The 13,291-nt window shown below is 39.7% G+C and overlaps 1 protein-coding gene across 1 annotated transcript in view; it reads right to left on the bottom strand.

Annotated features, from left to right (window-relative positions):
- Window positions 1–2,740: 2,740 nt before the first annotated feature.
- LOC138006383 (stress-70 protein, mitochondrial-like) overlaps window positions 2,741–13,291 on the bottom strand; it is a 16,173-nt gene continuing 5,622 nt past the window's right edge. The window contains exons 7-17 of the mRNA XM_068852678.1: window positions 12,138–12,210; window positions 11,846–11,935; window positions 10,856–10,948; window positions 10,004–10,213; window positions 9,122–9,349; window positions 8,075–8,179; window positions 7,817–7,934; window positions 5,258–5,352; window positions 4,648–4,740; window positions 3,665–3,805; window positions 2,741–3,465 (exon numbers count right to left, since the gene is read on the bottom strand). Of these exons, the coding sequence (XP_068708779.1) occupies window positions 3,367–3,465; window positions 3,665–3,805; window positions 4,648–4,740; window positions 5,258–5,352; window positions 7,817–7,934; window positions 8,075–8,179; window positions 9,122–9,349; window positions 10,004–10,213; window positions 10,856–10,948; window positions 11,846–11,935; window positions 12,138–12,210 (1,345 nt within the window). The 3' untranslated portion in view covers window positions 2,741–3,366. The remainder of the gene's footprint in view (window positions 3,466–3,664; window positions 3,806–4,647; window positions 4,741–5,257; window positions 5,353–7,816; window positions 7,935–8,074; window positions 8,180–9,121; window positions 9,350–10,003; window positions 10,214–10,855; window positions 10,949–11,845; window positions 11,936–12,137; window positions 12,211–13,291) is intronic.

The raw sequence follows: 13,291 nt of genomic DNA on the forward strand, positions 1-13,291 counted from the left end.
ATTCATGACGTCAATAGGTCAACGGTTTCCTGTCAGTATGCATACAATGTGCAAGGCGGGAATCAACTCATTAAGGAATCGCGCATAATGCCGCGGAGATCAGTGGGAACATTTTCAGTTGCTCGAACTCCTCTCCTCTGGCTAGAGCTGCTTATAAAACCATTTGACGTTGTTTTCAAGTCACGAAAAGCCATTTGTGGAAACTACCAACAAGTTATTACGAAATGTTGGATTATGAATTTGTTTTCATTGTCCACACTGATCATAATCACGGATAATGACATGACAATCAATGTGGAGCTCGTCCGGTCTGCCTCCACTGGCATGTGATAAAACACAGACGATGGATTCTGGACGATAGATAGCCTGCGTAGCTGGCAAGCTAATGGCTAGCGGTCGAAGCAGCGAGGAGAATGGGGAGGAGGACTTTTTTTGATTTTTACTTTCTCGCGGCTTAACGCAGACGTAGTTCCGGCGGAAAATACGACTGCGTTCGCAGGCTACTCGCGGCTTCGCCGCTCGCGATTAGCGGCTCCCCCCCCAAAACTTTTACTCCGCGCGCCTAAAATACCCCCAGCTACTCATGGACGTCATTGGTCGCTATTGGACAAATTGTCACAATTCTCAAATTAATTATTATACGAAATTTCAAATATCACACTTTCAGTTTCAATCATTTTCAATCCTTGAAGTTTTGCCGGTATTTTTTTAACCAACGAGGCGTCATTTGACCCAAAATTAAAAAAGATACGAAATATCAGCGAATTGCCATTGGATTGACGTTCTACGAAAATCGTTTTTCAATGCCATGCGACCAAAAAAATGAAATCGAAACCGTTCAACGAAAAAGGCCAAGAACTTGGATTGTTGTCAGAAGCAAATATTCCTAAACCACCACACTCCAGTTCTCAGTTTTGTGTGGAGACATGTTGGTGGATGAAAATAGTCTACCAATATGGCGGCTAGTAATCAATGAAAAACACCTGCAGTTACTTTGTGATGAAAGCGTTTCTTTTTTTTTTTTTTGCTCACGAGATAGAATGTCTTTAAACATATCTCCGAATAAATGTTCTTGAAACGTTGCTGCGTATCGTATTTTAAATATCGTCCATCGTCTATGGTCTCTTTTCCCTTGAAGTTTCAACTTTTGATTTGCAATGAGTTTATTTAATAAATAAAAGGACATTCATTCCAAACTAAATACGTTAAATATCCGGCGGCAATTCGCCTTTTTTAATTTTGGGTCACATGACGCCTCGTGGGTTAAAGAAATACCGGCAAATGTCAACGCGTCCTAACAAACAGATGTGGGCAATCGCGATCGTTTATCTTTTGTGGTATGTTTGCCAGAGATACAAGGGTCCAAAATGAAAGCCAAATACTTAGATAGGTTATAGTTATAAGCACCAATGGAGGAGACAATAGGTCTAAGAGGAGGAGGGGCACTTTCCAGTCATAATTGAACTGAACTAAAAGTGTGATCTTTGAAATTTCGTATAATAATCAAATTCCTTGACAATTTGTCCAATATCGTACATCGTCTGTCGTCCATCGACGGCACGCAATCTTCAGTCTACGAGATCTCAGAACTTCGGATACTTGTGGGAATCTCAATGTGTAGACTTCCTTGTTTATTATTCTTTGCTGGCACGTGGTGTTAAAGGGCGTCATGGCCGAATACGAGTTTTTCCTGTTCATCACAAAAGAAAACTGAATGTGTCAAGTGTAATAACACTGAACCTTCACCATCATCAACAATTTACAAGCAATGGGGTCAGCACTTGAAGAAATCAAGAAAGGACCGAAATTTTCCGAGAATGACGAAAAACAAAATCAACTCGGTGCGATTACCTCTTCGCTTAGCTTCCAGAACTAGACAGGATACTCTTTGTTAATAGTCCTGTACTAAGGCCAGTTTTTGTCATTTATCGCGCAAAACTAAGCTCAGCGTCAACAAGAGAACACCAGGCCTGGCTGTTTACAATGCAGCTTGCTTCAAATGGTTTGAATGCCGGACACAAGGTCATGCAAAATAACTCATCGATAAAGGCTGGTTTCCATATGATCGCAGACGATCGCGAATCGCAGATCGTGGATCGCAGAAAGTTCTGCGATCGTCTGCGATCGTTTGCGATCCTGCGATCATATGGAAACCAAAGTTCTGCGATCGAAACGTATCCCATAATAATTTTAATTCTGACTCAAATGATTTAACGCTTCTTAGCAACAAAGCCTGGATGTTCGTTTATGTTCGTTACTGTTCTGTCAGAAACACAAAGTTCTCTCAGCAGTGTGCGGAAAGCCCCAAGTTTTTGTCTCTTCATGAATATTTTTCGAACTCAAAACCGATGTTTCCTTCGCTTTTGAAGCTGACGATGCCGTCGCTTCAGGACTAAAAGAAGAAGTAAATTCGCTTGCAGCAAAATTTCCTCCTCGATGTCCGCTATGTTGTTTGCTAAGATTTTGCCGCGAGCACAACGCGCGTGTACATTTGACATTTCTGCTGACCGAAATGTATGGCTGCAGCCGGCTCTGCGATCGTTTGCGATCGTCTGCGATTATATGGAAACAGCTCTCTTCGCGATCGTCTGCGATCTGCGATCCACGATCGTCTACGATCGTATTGAAACCAGCCTTAAATAGCACATGTGGTTTCAGCCCACGGTACCAGATGTTGAAAAGGATCAAACGTTTGTATGTGCGATTCAAGTTTAAAAAAAAAAACACAAATGAGACAAGGTGCCATCTGCCAAATGCCTCAGCTAAAATTTAATTTTTACCAGTATTAATAATAAGGCCACAGAAATGCAATTTTCAGCATTTTGTGAAACAAATCAAGGCTCTGGTCTATTTCCTGTGAATTCATCACAGATAGCAATTTCTGTTTAGGGAGTTATGGCGAAACAATACAACACCGGAAATTCGCCAAAGCACCGCTGTAAATGCGGCGCTTCATCAGTTTTTCCACTCTTCGAAAAAAAAAAAAGCAATTTCCACTGGAGACGAGGTTTAAAAATTGCACTTAATACACTAATAAAACAAAGAACGATTGCACAAGAAGAAAACATGGCGTACACACCAAGGAGGCGTCGAGGTGAACTCCGTGACGAAGATAACCATTCAAATAAAAACTGAAGAATTAAGTCTATACCAGCAAACGCTGCCAATATCTTTTGTCGCCAAAATTTTCAGGGACAAGTTCTCTGTTCTTAGTTTCAGGCATTGCCTATAAATACTCGAAGCGTCAGAGCCGTACAGAAATCTGAGAGTATAAAACAACTTAATAACTTCTGCGCAACTTCTTTATCTTTGCACATGAACGATTCTTGCAAGGCTGTGACTGTCGTGAGAAGTAGATCGTAGAATCTAGTTTTCTTCTTTCTTTTTGTGATCTTCTTCTTCAGCGCTTCCTGTTTGCTCACTGCTTGATGACGAACTGGATTCGCTTTCTCTCTCAGATGCCATCTAAATTTTATCAACAAAAAAGGGAGAGGAAACTCAGTTAGTTAGCCTATTGAAGGGCTAACCTCCACTTCTACAAAAGGAGTCAAGTTGACCATTTGCATATGTCGCCTGTACCAATGCTTGCCAGTATCCTACGTGCAAACCCCCCCCCCCCCCCCCCCCCCCCCTTTCTTTGGTCCTGGTTATAAGAACACGTTACCTTTTTGTATGCCATTTCAAACAGCTTGAGTGATTTCTGCTGCAGTTCACTGCACGCTTGCCTGATGGACTCGGCTGTTTCGCTGTCTTTTCTCGCCAACACTTCACGTACTTTTGCTATTTCTTCCTTAAGTTGGCCAGTCTGCCAGAAGAGAAGTGTAAAATTGTGATTTACAAATTCAAAATGCACATGACTTAGAATTATCAACTTGTTATCTTCCCACGTCTTCGGGAATCCTTCCACTCTGGAACAGGAGTAGAGTACGCGGAGAATTCGTCATGGCCTATTCACCCTCTATTTCGAAAAGATTCGTTTTCGTAGTTAAGATTAAAGAACGCATTTTAAAATTTAGCTTCATTTTTAATTAGTTTTTAAGGGTTAGAATTTTGACTGTTTAGCTTTCATTTAAGGTTAGGGAAACCGCCCAAAAAAAAAAGGGGGGGATTGTCCAAGGCAAAGGGTCTGACATTCAAAAATGTCACAAACAATTGGACACAGCAGTGTGCTTTACGATGAAGGCCACTATATTTTGCAATCGTTCTCTCGCAGTTATTATAATCTCACAAAGAAAGCGAGCTGTTTGAGGGTACTGTGCATTTTCCTCTACGACCACACGTACGGTTGCAATCGTAGGTCTTCCTCAGCCGCGAGAGAGGGTCTGCTTGAAAACACATTGAAAACCAAGGTGTCTATAGTATTTTGCTGTTTATTATCAAATTTTTCGCGTTGTTTTCCAATAAACTGGTCGAGTTCCAAGCTGAACTAGACTAAGCCAATTCTATCATGTGCCCAAGTCAAACCAAACTTCTTGATGGGAGGAGATACTGGATAGTAAACAACCCAGAATAATATCTTAATTAAAGCATAGTACCCGCTAGGTTTGGGTATCGAACCCCTTCTTCACCAGTGACAGGTGAGTGCTATCTTAACTATACCAATCTTATTCCTCGTTGACTGGATTGAATTAGAGTTAAAGCTCTTACCTCATCTGTTGGTAACTGGTCCTTGAACTCTTCCATCTTACTTTCTGTATCATGAATAATTCCTTCAGCCTGGTTGACTGCTTCTGTTAAATCCTGAAACGAATGTGGAAATGGCGAGCAATTAAAAAACAACAACAACACCAGTCTGAGTATGACCTCTTCTAATTAATTCAATTTTTTTGACGAGGGTCTAAAGACTATATGGTGGGAAGCCGCAGATGGCTTTTGTTGGGACCTATCAGCTACAGTTACTGTGTTGCAACGTGTGACTTGCAAACGGTCATCAAATTTAAGAGTCTTTCCTGTAACAATGACACAGTTTTACCTCAGCTGAGGTTATATTCATCTTTATAATCAATCCATTTGAGCTAACTGCTTGTGCAAGTTAATTGAGCATCCAATGCCCGTACGCCGGAGAAAATGGATTTAAACCCTTCTCTGATAAATAACGAAGGTATCTGAACAAATAAGAAGAAAGAGCTGCCCCAGAGCCTTGCAATGTCGTAACGTGAATTTGAATTTATCATATAATAATTACACATCATTGAGAAAGTTTTGTCCGAAAACATGTGTCCATTGCCAAAAAAAAAAAAAAGGAATTCATACTTACTTTACGTTGTCTGTCACTATCGGCATATTTCTCAGCTTCCCTGACCATGTTTTCGATTTCATCTTTGCTAAGTCCTCCAGAGGACTGGATCACAACTACAACCAACACAAAAAAATTAATCATACTGTACTACGTGGAAAAGGGATACCATCTGAAATTTTGCGTTTTTTGGTCTAATCAGGTGAAACAAGAAGTCCATTGAATGCGGCCCATCAGTTTTCGGTATTATCTATTTTTTTTTTTTAGAAGGCTACTGCTAGATTTTTGCGGAGAAAAAACGTGGTGGTATTGTGTTCCTTGTACGATCCATGATTTTGCATTAAGCACGAGCAATCCCCTCCTTCGGCTACTTGATTGCAGACCAATCAGACGAGTTGTGGCCATCAGGCCCAATCTGATTGGCCATAATTTGGCACGACCCATTATATTCCAACTTTAGATAATACAGTAAACTGATGAGCCAAGGCCAAATGAGACAGATCTGTGTTATGGGCTTCTGGCAAAATTCATAAAGTGGTACTGATGCTTAGGACTACAATGTATGACGTTCCCACAACCCAAGCAAAAAATTAATCTGCACTTCTTGCAAAGATCTCTGGGAAATCGGAAAAATCCGAGTCCCAGATGGGATTTGAACCCACGACCCTCCAAGATCTGGTCGGATGTTCTAACCACTGAGCTACTGGAGACTAGGGTGAAATGAGGGAAGGGTGAAATGTTCCCAGTGGGCTCAATTGTAAAACCTTTCATTTAATACGTGTATATCATTCTCACATTCGCTCACTTGGGTGGTTGGTTGGCCGCATCTCAGATGTGCTTTAAGGTGACTGCTCGATGCAGTTATGAGCTATGCTGTCAGTCGTTATTTGACTCTGTAGCTTGCGTGATGCAGCTCGAGTCAAAGACCCACACCCTTGCTCACCAAAGAGTCTCCACTAGCTCAGTGCTTAGAGCATCCGATTAGATCACGGGGGGTCGTGGTTTCGAATCCCATCTCAGATCTGGGGCTCGGATTTTTCCGACTTCCCAGTGGGTTCAATCGTAAAAACAATATGGTTAACTTTTTGGTTTTCAGTGATTTTATCAGGACCTTAAAGATTACAGGGTGTCAAACAAATTACAGAGAGATAGATATACAGTACATGCAAAGAGGGCAATAGAAAACTTTTTACCAAAAATATACATCCGAAGAAAATTGGCAAATTTTCGAAAATTAGGAAGAAATGTTAATAGGATATCCTATGGAGGCCCCATTGAAAAATAGGCACGCATTGCGTACGTGTGGTAGTGCAATAACACAGCGCTTTATTCCATATTGTCAACTGAGCTGCGTTTTTTGTCTTACAGGAGATTCAAATTATCTTTGCGTAATATGTAGCTCTAATAGTACACGATATTGTTTTGGTATAACATAACATTATAGTGCCAGATGTCTTAGGTACATAGCCCCCTGAAACCACATGTGGTTACTAGTAAAATACTAAACCCAGAAAGATTGAACAAAATAAAAGGGAATTGAGAAACATTGGCTTCGAGGATGACAAGTTGATCATTTTCAAGTTCCCTTACAACTTCTTTTTCACCAAAGGGTTTCAGCGTGCACTCTAGAGCATCTGACAGCTTTCTAATACAAAAGTTCACCGAACTTATGCCTGTCTGGAAGGGTTAGTATCTGGATGGGTGACCTCAAAAATATACCACTTTGTAACAGAAACTTAGGACCGAAAATTCTATTTTAAAGCTCAAAAATGCGAACTAAGCAAGGTACAGATTTTGTTAGACTACCTTATGCAAAACAAATATTGATGCAAAAGTAAATAAATATTGATACACAGTTTTTAGGAAAAGCAGAAGGAAGTTTTCGGAACAGTCGATCAAGAATAAAATATTTTGAGATCAGCAACAAAAGTTCTGACACGAAAACAACATTAATTTTGAACCACGAATATAAAAAGTTACCATCCGCGAAAAACATTTTGGGAGATTTTTGCTACGTTCCATTTTTCTTTTGTACTTTTGGCTGCACAAGTAAATTGCAAAATCGAAAGTGACATCAAATTCAGCGGGTGCCGTGATCAAGTTATCTTGCGTGTATACTCACGAAACAAATGATATATCTGTGTCAAAATGATGGCAAGATACCGGCTTTTTGTTTTTGTTTTTGTTAGTTTGGTTTTTTTTCCTTTCAAGTGTTATAAGGTTTGACAAGAAATGTGCGAATTCAACACAAAGATCACAATCGCCCCACTATTGATGTTGACCACTGTTTCCGCAAAGTCAAAAATTTACTCTCCTAGACGAGGTAATTCCATCGTTTTGGAAATAGCAGCTTCTTTATTATTCATCATAGTCACAAAGTCGTGACGATTTTGGGGCTCACTTTGTCGACACTTAAGCACGCTTCCAACAGACCTGTTTATTTTCGTGACTTATGCAAGCGCTGCGGGCCTATTGGCACCACGGACATTCTTAAGGCTTAAACAGTCTGCATCTGGCTGTTTATTTCACCTTATCAAAAGGAAACAGCTGCATACATGAAAACAAGTCGTTATGGCTTACTTTGCTGTTCTCGGCCAGTTCCTTTGTCTCTTGCAGACACATTGACGATGCCATTTGCATCAATATCAAAAGTAACTTCAATTTGTGGTACCCCTCGTGGTGCAGGCGGAATGCCAACCTACAGAAGACAAAATTATTGGTACTAAGTAACAACAGACTTGTTATGCCATGACCTGTGAAGAAATCATGATTGCACACTTGCATATTCCACAAATACTTCCAGTATTCTCTCGGAAAAACAAACTGTGAATCGCTCACCAGCTGGAATTGACCCAACATTTTATTGTCAGCAGCCATTTCTCGCTCGCCTTGATGGACTTTGATTTCCACCTGAGTTTGGCCATCTGCTGCTGTGGAGAACACCTGACAAGAAATCAATTGACAAAACAACTTAGGACAGAATCAGACCACCAACATACTCAATATACACCACATCAAATACATCCAAACAAAATGATGCAACACAGGGACATATCCAGAAAGCGGGAGGGCTGGGCACAGGAAACCCTCCCACAAATACAGCTGTAACTTATTTACCACTGATGACTCACCCCACCTATGTCCAAAAATACACCTACAGCAGTATTAGATAAACTAGTTTTCAACCAATGCGCTGTTCACACCAAACATTAACCATGTTTTAAAGATGTTTAGTTAAACACGGTTCAATGTTTCCTTTTAAATAATGTTTACTGATTTTTGTGGACTACAAATTAAGCACAGATCAAAGCATGCATGAAAACTCACCTGAATCTCATGTAAAAGCCAGTCCTACATTGTTTATGTGACTGATTTTTCATTTTGTTAAACCCAGTTTAATTGAACACGTCTTGTTGGTGTGAATGGGGCATTAAGATTATCAATATCAACACAGGTTTACTCTTTTCCTTGACCTCACAAAAAAAGACCCTGGCTTCTATGGTGGCACATGACACATAGTTACAAGAATACTGCAGGGAATGCATGGAAACAGGCCCCTTCTACTCAACAGTTTTTGCTTTAAACAACAAGAAACAAGGGTGGATCTGGTGCAGCTGGGATCCCTTTCTCTACAACAGGCAGGTGAAGAAGGGTTTACAGGTCTCAACACACAAAGTTCTTTGTGCACTGTGCACAATGTAGTCACTGATGCCAAATTTTACCTTACACAACATACATGTACGTGTAAATGGACATGTACGTACCCGAGACCTTCACAAACACCCAGTCAAATAACATGAGGATAATACATTTAAAAGAAAATAAATGATCCCAATTACTTAAATTTTGAGGGATGAGCAGGCCAGCTTCAAGGCTGTAGCTCACCTGGCTTTTCTTTGTAGGAATAGTCGTGTTCCTTGTGATAAGCTTTGTGAATACACCACCCAGAGTTTCAATTCCTAAAGACAATGGTGTTACGTCTAACAACAACACATCCTTGACATCGCCAGAAAGAACTCCTCCCTGAATTGCCGCACCAACAGCCACTGCCTCATCAGGATTGACAGCCTTACTTGGGGGTCGACCAAAAATTTCCTGGACTGTTGACTGAACCTGTTGAAAGCATAAGACTCGTCAAAAAAAATGTACAAACAGATTTTGTCTGTTGCAACCCATTCCAGAAAATAGAAAAAGCTTGACCTAATCCCTCCTCAGTGAACACTTCTGGATTTTACTCTGTCTTCATAAAATAAGTTACACAAAGACCCAACAGTATTTGTCTTTGAATGACCAGGATCATCCCTTTTCCTAAGATGGCTCAGCTCATTAAAGTTACCAGTTCACCCCGGATGCAAAATACATGTAGTGTAAAAGGACTCACAAGATTCCAGCGAGTTGAATCCTAAGACCAAACATTATCATTGATAGTCTGCACAGACCTATAATCTCACTGGATCTTCATGAGCTACCCCCTGCATTGTTTTAGTTAGGGTTAGGTTTCATTGATTCCCGCTTTGTCTATAATTGTTTTTTTTTTTCAACCAATCATTGAGGTGTTGCAAATTAACAAATAGCATTAATTGATTCAGCACTGCAAAAATTGTTTTGGCATCTTAACAGTAAATGGGACACTACAATCTCAGCCATCCTTTATGTTCTTGTAAGTTCTTTGTTGGCAGAGTGCTGACAGAGAATTAAGAAGGTTCCAACAGTGCTCAATACATGGACATGGACATGGACCCTGTATAAAGAAGGATTTGTAATTACCTTTGGCATCCTTGTCATTCCCCCAACAAGTAATATATCACCAATATCACTCTTGCTGATCTCAGCATCACGCAGACATTTTTTGCATGGCTCTACAGTCCGTTGAATGAGGTCGTTGACAAGGGATTCAAACTTGGCACGAGTAAGCTTCATTGCCAAGTGTTTGGGACCACTGGAATCCACAGTGATATAGGGCAAATTGATATCTGTCTATTAAGTATGAATACAAAACACATTATTATGACTTACAGTACAAAGCAACACTGCAAGGATCTAACCCATTGACCTCAGGGGGTGAGACCTAACAGATTTTACTCTGTCTACACCAGATGATTTCACTCGTCCCCTGAGAGCGTCCTAGGGTGTTTGATATATCAATGGGTTAAAATAACTCATGACTACCTGATAGATAGATAGATAGATAGATAGATAGATAGATAGATAGATAGATAGATAGATAGATAGATAGATAGATAGATAGATAGATAGGAGGATATCAGGTGACAATGCCCTTTAGTATATACTAAAACAGTGGATAGCGTTGAACACGCACGCTGATTGGTTACTCAAACTCTGGATATCCTTTGCTATTCACCTGAGAGCAAGTCACGCAGAATTTGAACCTGAGAATGTCGCAATCTTTGCAGGAATGAATGAGTTAAAATCATATTTCTGTACTGTATTATCTCACTGTTTTACTACATGTATATATCAAAAGAACTATTCAACTCAGTGTCGGTCGCAAGTGGTGGATATTTACCGACCTCCACTTCGGTGAATAGTTGTTAACTATTTGTCAGTTCACATTATCAAGGCATTAAACAAGTCTTCTTTTACAAAATAATAAAGTACCTGAACAGAGGCTGATAATTCAATCTTTGCTTTCTCTGCAGCTTCTCTCAGTCGCTGAAGAGCCATGTTGTCCTTGGACAAATCAACACCACTCTGAAAATCAAAGTGCCAAAACTAAATATCATTTTCTGGAATATCAGAGCTTGAAATTCCGCCCAATTCAGTTGCATTTATGACTGCATGAATTTTTCCAATTGGAGACTAGTTTTCGAAATGAAAGGGTCACATCACTTATCACTTTGCTGCTACTTTTGCTAAAATAATAAAAAGAAAATATATTTTGCTTCTCCATGTGAAGCGTTTCAATGTAAAGATATGAGGAAACTTTAACCAAAAATATTCATAGTATAGTGAGTGAGTCTTACAATGCCATTCCCTCAATCATCCACTATTTTCAGTGGTGTTTGCAGGCTCACGTTTTGTTTTGTTAAACCGCTGACAACACAATATAGCCTGATCACCCCTGATTAAATTTCATACAATTTGAGACTAAAATTTGCAAACTTGCAACAGTTACCAAATTTTCATATCTTGTTGCAAAATTTTGACTGGAAGTTTTTTTTTAAATTTCAAGCCCTGTTAATATTATGGTTAGAATCTTGATTCATAATTTACCAGTTGGTGTTTATGATTAATGTCTCCTTACTAAATTAACATTTAAAGTTGTTTCTTCATTTCAAATGTTTTAATTCCAGAGATGTTTAAGAGCATTTACCAGAGTTTCATTAACATTTTGCTTATGAGGTTATCAGCATTAGACAGCTGGGCATTTTAATGCTTTTTATATACATGTGATAAAGTAAGCAGATAATATGGAAACACCCGAGCAAACTCATGGCAAAAGAGTGAGCACAGCTGGTCAGTCTGCCCAGTGCCTGCCCCTTAATGAAGTTTCTGCATAATTAGGGTTTGTACAGAGTACCCTATGCAGTGTCAAGGTCATGTTTAGCAAGTTAATTAAAGCCAAAAAACTTTGAAAAGAACTGTCACCTCTCTCTTGAATTCTGTTATGAGGTATTTTAGAAGAGTGTTGTCAAAGTCCTCCCCACCAAGATATGTATCTCCATTTGTGGCCTTCACCTGTGGATAAAATTATTAGAACACTCAACAAAAAGTGGGTGAATTAAAACTTTTGGAAACAAGTCTATTAACAATCAAGACAATTACATAGCATTCGACCAAATAGCAGTTGACATAGGACAGAAATACTCAACCACACACAATACAATACACAGCCTCACAAACCTCATTATTACGAGGCTGAAAAAAAGCAATGTCTTACCTCAAACACACCCTTCTGAATCTCCAAGATGGAAATATCAAAAGTGCCACCACCAAGATCATACACTGCAATTCTGAAAACCAATAACCAAAGCAATAGAGCAAGTTTCAATTGAGTGTTGTAAAGCCAAAACCAAAGTAATTACTTTGGCCTGAATCAAAAAGGATTGACACAATCCAGTAAACCAAACAAAACTCAAAGTAATTACACATAGTCGACACAAAGCATTGAGAAAATGTTCATGCGCGAGCCATGGTTGATTTTGGTTTCACTTCTGATTGCATGGTTGAAAAAGTGGCGTGAGAACTTTGAACCAATCACTGAGTGGAGTAATGCAAAACCAGAGTAATTCACTAATTACTTTTGACATTCAATTGAAAACCACTCTAACAGTCAGATTATGGTCTCCTGAGGGGCGGCAAAGCCTCGGGAGGGGGGGGGGGATTGGCAACAGTGACAGGAACATTGCTGCACTCCAAAATTTCCTGCCTTGTGCCATGTTCCGCATCTTGGATGGCATCAGTGGGAAGCTATTATTGATTACCGTAAACGTCCGTGTATAAGCCGCATCCGTAGATAAGCCGCACCCCCGATTTGCAAGCGCAGATTTTGGAAAAAAATGAAAACAATACATTTTGAAGTTTCAGTAGAGTTGTATTGCTACAAACAACGAAGGACAAACAATCGAACAATCAAGGTTTAATTTCGAAACACCGACTTAGAAGTTCACATCTTTCACATTTATCAAGTCTAGAGAAAGCGAAATTTCATTGGTCGTACCTTCTTTTCCATTGGAATTTACACCATCTTTAACTTAAAATGCTATTTCGATCTGATTTTTACAAGATTATCACTTCGAAACACGCCACAAACTTGAAATTCCCTCGGCATTAAAAAGACAAAACAAACAAGTGCTTAGTAGCCAAGCTTTAAATGTTGGGAGGAGTCTGGGCCAGGGCCTGGCCATTGTCTGGGGATAACACAGAAAGCACGCGCATTGATGCAATCATTTCAGTTTCTATTTCATTAATTAATATTACAATACTTCAGGACAGAACAGGAGCAGGAGCGTGATAATGCAGTCGACAAATTTGCCATGAAGGTGGTAAAAAAACAACGAAACAGTTGGCCATTTACCTCGCGAGTACTCGCAA

This window comes from Montipora foliosa, chromosome 6, assembly GCF_036669935.1.
Source record: "Montipora foliosa isolate CH-2021 chromosome 6, ASM3666993v2, whole genome shotgun sequence".
NCBI classification, from domain to species: Eukaryota; Metazoa; Cnidaria; class Anthozoa; order Scleractinia; family Acroporidae; genus Montipora; species Montipora foliosa.